This window comes from Poecilia reticulata, linkage group LG1 (genome assembly GCF_000633615.1).
Source record: "Poecilia reticulata strain Guanapo linkage group LG1, Guppy_female_1.0+MT, whole genome shotgun sequence".
NCBI lineage: Eukaryota > Metazoa > Chordata > Actinopteri > Cyprinodontiformes > Poeciliidae > Poecilia > Poecilia reticulata.
The window spans coordinates 26,630,502-26,638,497 of record NC_024331.1 but is presented as its reverse complement, the minus strand read 5'-3'; the positions used below and the strand labels follow the sequence as shown (position 1 = coordinate 26,638,497).

Below are 7,996 nucleotides of genomic sequence, written 5' to 3'. Positions count from 1 at the left end.
TGCCTACACATACATGTTCATTTGGTTGTAAATTAAATTATTTTACACTTCGTCATGTCTTTTACAGCATGTTTATATAGCTTTCTTCGGTTTAGTTTTTTTTTTCCTTTAGAGAATTCATTGTTTTTGTTCATCTTGGATTTTTGTAAGCACTTTGGTAAACTCTGGTTGTTTTAAATAAGCTTTAGAAATAATTCGCTCATGACTTTGGTCTGTAATGCAGGAGGGTTTTGTTATTGCATCCTTGAAGGATAAAATTTAAACCTTTTGAAACTACTTTTTAAAACAAACTTTGTGAATCAACTTATTTCGATTACAAAAATATAAACACGTTAAGATTTTTGCTACTGCATCCTTGAAGAATAAAATTTAAACTTTTCAAAACTACTTTTTAAAACATTGAATCATAAAAACAGCTGTTATTAGCTTTGAAAAACATTTAAAAAAATGTTTGTTATTGTATCCTTGAGGGATACATTTTAAATCTTTTGAAACTACTTTATAAAACATTTCAGGTCGCAGATCAACTTGTTATAAAAGCAGCTGTCATTAGCTGGAAAAACATATTTTTTAAAGTTTCTGTTATTGCATCCTTGAAGGATACATTTTGAAACTACTTTATGAAACCTTGAGGGTCACATATCAACTTGTTTTCATATAAAAGCAGCTGCTATTAGAAGGAAAAACTAGAAAAACCGTAATATAATGACTCGATTCTACGAGACAAAATTCTTTATTGGGGTATTTCACCAACAATGCCACCAATTAACTTCACAATAACACAAGGCTACATCCATATCATACATATCCCATTTCCATCAACATTTAGATTTGCCATTTGTTGGATTTTAGTTACCGTGGAGACTCTTAACACGTGATGAAATCCATCTCTTTTTGATACTGCCAGGAGCATTTAACAGCTGAGCAGTGGGCAGTCATCACCAAAGCAGGAGAGAAGCATCGCAAAAGGAAGAAATCCCACATAGTTGACAAATGGCTGGGGTGCATTCACTGTCGGCGCGTTTGGAGGGATTTCGCTGAAGTCTTGGCTGTTCCCTCTGTCAGTTCAGCGAGTTTGGCTGGGTGAGAACGATGCCATTTGGTCTCCTGTGATTCACCGACAATGAAGATGTGACTGTCCGTCTGTATGCAAACTGTTGGGTGATGAGTGGGATTGGGAACGTAATCCCAACGAGAAGAGAGACAAAGCCCAAACCACAAAAAAATAAATAAATAAAAAAATCAAGTCAGAGCCGCTTTGTCACTTTCGACAAAACGATGTACTTTGAGCAAACGAGACGCCGTTTTATGAGATCTGCTGGAGCGAAACTAAAAACGAACAAATGCATCTTTACAGGAGTAAAAGGGCAGCTTCCCTTGTGTCCTTTCTTCATGCATGCCACATTATAGTCACCTATTAACTCGTTGCACGTGTGCAACCACCACCACAGCTACAGCAAAGGGCTGGGGCAAAGATACAACGCAATTTGGTCTTTCTAAAAAGTAGCTGTATTTTGATTTGGTTTCTTTTTGGCTGAAGCAAAGTGGTTTTGGAGAGGCGGACGGGGAGGGAGGGGTGTTTGAGACCGGGAGACGGGGAGTGGAGGCGGGAAGCGTAGCTGTGGTCGTGGTTGGCAGATGACACGCTTAAAGCTTCAACAGGAGGCAGGTGAGTCCAAAAAATGCTCAACATGTCAGAGGAACGGAGGTGCAATGAAGAGAAAGGGAAGGATGTGGACAGTTCGGGGCTGATGCCCCCTCCAGGGGGCGCTGTGGCATAAATATGCATTCAACAAGATAAATTCGGGTCTGCAGCCAACGATTATTTTAGTTTTTAATTAATCCATTGATTGTTCTAACAATTAATCGAATGAAGAAAATTTTCTGTAGATTTTTTTTTGAATCCTTTTCTATACAATATTAGAAATACATTCATAGACGCAAATAATTGCATTCAAATATGCATTTATTTGCATTTTTGAATGCAAATAAACGTATTTATTTGCATTCAAAGATTCAAATAAATAAGAATAATTTTTTTTAAAATAAGAAAATAAACATGTTACTGTCTAAAATGCAACAAAAGCATTCCTTTAGTGTATGCTTGATTATTTGTACCAAAAGATGCATCTGGAGAGTCTTGAGAAAACAGAGCATCTTCAGTCAGGGGTTTCTTCAGACTCGCTGCACTACAGACTGCTACAAGCTAACAGCCGTCACCATCTACAATAACTCCTTGAAGAATCTGAATCAATGAGCTACAACATCATTTAATTTTCCTTTGGGATTAATAAAGTATTTTATAATTGAATTTGAATTGAATTGACTTGTCAATACAGTGTATGGCTGATCTGTTGATTATTTTTTGAATTAATTGATTAAAAATTGGGTAACAAAAGGTGTTTAATAGGAGATTTGTTTTACAGAATTCGAACTGGGTGAAGCCAGAACTATGGCACTTGAGGAGTTTTGGGTAAAACATCTTCAATAAAATATTTTTTATATGTTAAATGCAAAATGTATATATTTTTTGTACAGTATTTATTACTGCTCTGACTGTTGCTCTTTCAGAAAATTACTTTTTTTTGAGTCTCAATGCTCAAATGACGATTAATCAATTACTAAATTAGTTGATTTCAATAATCAATTCATCACAATTAATATGATGAATTCTCCTAAAGAGTGTGCCAATAAATTAGAGCTATTATTTTATCCATCACTGCATCGTTGCACTGGCAGATTATGACTCACTGCTGGAGTAACTTTCATTATTGTGGCCGTTCATCTCCGATATTAAACATCACCCTTAGCAACACCAGCAGTGAACCGACGCCTCTGTCACACACATGTCTGCATTTCATTTCACTGGTGCAGGAACACATGACACACAGGAGAAAAAGACTCTGGGGTTCCTGTAGCAAACACAATCTGATCACCACACAGGCCAGGCTACCATCACTTTTTCTTAAAAATTTGAAAAATCCACTTCATGAATGCCACAGCTAGATCCCGGTGCCACTTAACACATACTAAGGATAAAGAATTTACACAACTTCCAATCAAATATTGGAAATATATTGAAAGTTTAGTTAAAGGTCCATGACAGCCCGAGAAAGAGCACAACCCTGTGATCTGAAAAAAGGCAGATGAGAAGCCAATTTTAAAACTCCAGACTTGTCTAACTTCCTGCACGAAATAGCTGTGCTGCAGTGTTTGTGTGTGTAATGGAAGAACTGGTAGAGATTCAGCTTGGTAGCATTTCTACTTGTGCTCTCTGCTGTTGTTTGTGTTGGTATTGTTGATTTAAGCAGCCATGCTACTTGCACAGAAAGAGGGAACCGTCTACTTCCTGGACCAACACCTGGAGTGGGATTCACACCAGCCCTGTTTAGTCCACTTTAACTGAACTCTAGTTTGTTTGCCTGGACAATCTAGTTCGTTTGAGAAGGAGTGAATGTTCAATCGAACTCTGGTAAAGACAAAATTGAACCGAGTGTACCCGACTATCAGCTGTGAAAACGCTCCTAAAGTGGCATTTTTAGATCATTAAATAAAAACTTCTTATTCAGAATAAAATCACTAGCGGTAAAGTCCATGTAACCTCATACTAAAAGTAAAAAAAAAATATCAAAACCAATCAATTAATCTACCATAACTTAAATGAGAAAACTAGCATAAACTGCTAAAACCAGATCGCAAATTGCAGACCAACAAGCAGCAATTTCTCTACAACTGTGTCTCTGCAGCAGAACCAGACGTTTGTCTTTCCGTAGGCAGGAAATAAGGGTAGCGCTTAATCAAAAGAATCCAAGTGGATCAGGGCTGAATTGGGCGGTGAGGTCACCATGGCAACGTGGACCTCCATGGCGTGGAGCACGGAAAAGAATGTGGGAGGAAGTTTTCGTTTTGAAAATGGAGGGAATCTCTGCTCTCTGCTCGCAGTTTTTAGGGAGACTCTTGCGTCAGCAGTTGCAAACTCTGCATGCTCACACTGAATCAAACACGCACACACACACACGCACGCACACACACACACACTAACAGTTACATCACAGATAATACCAGTTATATAACAAGACCCAATGGACTCTGTGTTGATTACTACAAGCTCACATAAGTGTCCTTGCCCCGAAATAAATACACACTGAAATGCAGGTTTGCCCGACGAGAGAGCAACACACAATCCAAAATGTAAACAAATGCTAAATTAAAAGATTGCACATTTTCAAAAGGTAAAAATAACATCTACTTCTAATGTGTTTTAGTTTTTAGTTTTAGTTTGAGCACAAAAAAGAAAAACAGATTATCTCTGCTTCTTTTTTAAAATACACATCCTATAATATTCTTCAAATCTTAGATCCCAGAGGCTGCAGTGTAATCTAAACATCCGCCAAGTTTATAGAGAAAGGTGATGTTAACTTTTGAGTTGCAAAATGCTTAAAGTCAAGATTTGTATGAATCTAATAATGTTGCAGACCAAGATGTGAGGATGTTGGGAATCAGAAGTGATGGTGAAATTAAGTCCAGCAGATCAGCAGGTGGGAATTACAGGAGGCATCTGAGTCCTGGAAGAGACAGACAAGAAGGAGACAAAATGAGCAACAACATGAAAATAACTTCATTTTTGCAGAAATTAGTACTAATTAACTAAATAGAAAAGTTTTGCTTTAACAAAATGAAAGTAAATCAAATTGACACACTGACATTTCTTTGACTATACTGAAGTCAGTTAAGATAATTTAAAGAAGAACTTATCAAAAGCAGAGACAGCTCCAGCCGTTTATCAGGTTTCTCAATGCATTCTGGCACAACCGGCCCTTCAAGAACATTTGTGATGTTAATGTGGCCCAAAATGAAAACAAGCTTGACGCCAGCTGCCAAGCTGAACGTACTCAGACGCTCAAATTTCTTTAGTCCAATTCAAAATACTAAATAATTTAACTGAGTCTTTTTTTTATTTTACCTGCTGTACAGTATATTAAACATGGAATATGTAAAAAAATAATAATAATAAAAAACACTGCATAAACAAATAATAGTAGGCCTGAAACCTTTTTAGGTTGAATGTTTCTGGTTTGTTGGTGTGGAAAGTGCAAGTTATAAAAATGAGACTACTGAAAGAGAAAGTAAAAAAAAAAAAAAAGTGTTTATTGTCAACAACTATTAATTGGAGGAGCTAATCTGCACTAGGGCTGGACAATAAATCAAAAACAATATGGTAATAGAGACGTGATAAATATCACTACATAATATGTCTGATAGACTTTTCAATAATTTAGCTGAACTCCCATCCAGAACCGCACTGCATTCTGGGGGATTTAGGCAGACCTAAGACTTTAGATGCTAAATCTCTCACAGCCACTAGACAGGTGGAATCATTATACTAACACACTCACTCTTTGGTTACCTAGCAACTCACTAACTCTTTGGTTACCTAGCAAYTCACYMACTCTTTGGTTACCTAGCAAYTCACYMACTCTTTGGTTACCTAGCAACTCACTCACTCTTTGGTTACCTAGCAAYTCACYMACTCTTTGGTTACCTAGCAACAACTCATTGAGTAACTGGCGCAGCAGTAGTTTAAGGTTTTGCCACCATGCCTCATAACTGTTTAACAATAAAAAACAATGGTGTGGAGTAAAAAACTGTGGATAAAACAGAAAAGGCCACATCAATAATTGGCAGTATTTCAGATATTTAAAACAAACATCAATAATTATCGATATGGACCAATATGAAACGCTTATGTCGTGACACGTTTTTCAGCCATATAGTTCACCTTTAACATGTGTATTAGATATATTAAACCAAACCAAATATACCGTAAATATGTGGGTTTGTAATATATTTCCTGTCAGTGTGAAGTATACCTTTTAAGACTCTTAATTTGAAGTGAGAAAGGAAGTCGTGTGCTCCTTGAGTTGCCAGTTGAGAATGTGTTTGTTTTCTAAATTACAATAAAAAGCTGATGGACCCAGAGCAAGTGTTGCTGCTGCTTAAACTGAGACCACATGTTTCCCATTGGACTCACCTTGTTTACTCCCAGTAGTACTGCAGATACCATATAGTTTCATTCTTCAGCTGAGGACCAAACAGTGGGTTGGCCTGCGCCAAAATGGCTACTAACCAACTGAGAAAAGAAAGAGAGATCATCAGCGTAGTTTGGTATTCAAAATGTTTTTGTTTCCAGACCAGAGTTCAATTGTATTATGAATGATAGGATAAAAGTTTTATGCTACCAATGAGTTTGATGGTGAAGTTTTCTTAGCATGTAATAACGCCAAAGTTAGCAGAAGGTGGCACATCTAGCTCATGGTTTATGTAAAGCTGCATTTTTGCTGCCATGCCATCTGCCTAATGGTGCAAAAGGTGTCCCAGTATTGGGACAAAAAGTTAGTCACTTCAGCTTCCAACAACTTCAGAAAGAGCGCCAAGCTAACAATTAACATCCTAATTTTCTATTATTGGTTTTTCTTTTCATGTAAACTATGTGCTGCATTTATGAGTATTCTGATCTGCTGCTACTATATGCAAGAAAAGGTTAAACCAAGTACTAAGTGAATATAAATTATACTTTTCAGAAGCCTGATATTTCAGCTTAAAATATATATTTTTTGTTAATTTTATATATTATTCAAATTTTCTGAGAAACTGAATTTTGGGTTTTCTTTATCTGTTATCCATAATCATCAAAATTACAAGAAATAAAGGAGTAAAATATATTTCACCTAGTAGTAATTAATCTATATAACATACAAGTTTTACTTTCTGAAATTAGTGGCAAAACATATCGAACTTCTTCACAATCTTCTGTTTTTATCTATATACTTGTACATATATAAATATATCATCAGGTATTATTAGATCAGGAAATTAAAGTTTTTTTTTAGTTTTTTTTTTTACATATGTTAAGATATAAAAGTTCATTCCTCTTGCTGGGGATGTTTATACAGTTTCGGTGGAGCAAAAGTAATCTAGCTAGTAAGTGACGGACCTTATTCTCATTATTTAAACTTTGTCCATGTAACTTAATAACTAATTAAATGTTTTACCTTGGCTGGTAGGATTTTTAAGTCCCTAGAACTTAAAAGAAACATCTGTTTGATTATTTTATGCAATTACAGCATCAGAAACCCAGAAACCAAATTGACTTCCTGTCAACTTCCTTACTGCAGTGTCTACTTTACTCCAACAGGGGGCGTGCTCATTTGTAGGTAGGAGAATTAGGTGACACGACACTGAATTTTACAAAACTACTCTGGACCTACACCTGTTACAGTGATAATAATGAAACACAACAGTGTTATTTATATACAAGGAGATATTAGAAAACATTTTTTAATCATAACGCGGTTTAGCGTTGGCCACATTCATCTTCTGTTGGACCCATGATTTCTGCTCCATACCGAGATGGTTTGGGTGGTTAATGATTTGTTAGACCCAACAGATCATTAACCACAGTGGAAACACTTTTTTCACATTGAGCTTTTTTCCCCTCCATTAACTCACATTATCTCATTTAGAAAACCTTTGAATTCAGCAGCAGATGCTCACTGGACGCTAATGACTTTGCCCAAAATGCTAAAGGTCACAGAGTAATGAAAGCACAGACGGGAAAGAGCGGAAAGAAAAGAGAAAAAAAGCCCAGACATATCGCAACTGACCTCGTCATTACAATATTTTCCAAAATTATTAAGTTATTGATTAATGAGTTTAGTTAAAAGTTAACTGATCTTATTGAACAACTAATGATTAATTGAAAAGCTGCCATTTCCTTAAAAAACAGATTTTTCTCTCATATCAAGAGGGCCGAAGTCATTCCACAACATAAAGGGCTACATTCTCCATAATATACTGAATAAAAAAAACTCATTAACATTATTTTGTGTCAGCTGTATTAAATACTGGCTGAAAAAACAGAAGATTGTGTTTTTTTTTGTTTTGCATTATTAACCAAGAGCTGTTTATAAAATATCTAAACAGCTATATATATATA

General features: G+C 36.0%; 1 protein-coding gene across 1 annotated transcript in view; it reads right to left on the bottom strand.

The window, feature by feature from the left end:
* Positions 1–3,382: 3,382 nt before the first annotated feature.
* atpv0e2 (ATPase H+ transporting V0 subunit e2) overlaps positions 3,383–7,996 on the bottom strand; it is an 8,127-nt gene continuing 3,513 nt past the window's right edge. Inside the window, exons 3-4 of the mRNA XM_008418177.2 lie at positions 6,032–6,130; positions 3,383–4,565 (exon numbers count right to left, since the gene is read on the bottom strand). Of these exons, the coding sequence (XP_008416399.1) occupies positions 6,037–6,130 (94 nt within the window). The 3' untranslated portion in view covers positions 3,383–4,565; positions 6,032–6,036. The remainder of the gene's footprint in view (positions 4,566–6,031; positions 6,131–7,996) is intronic.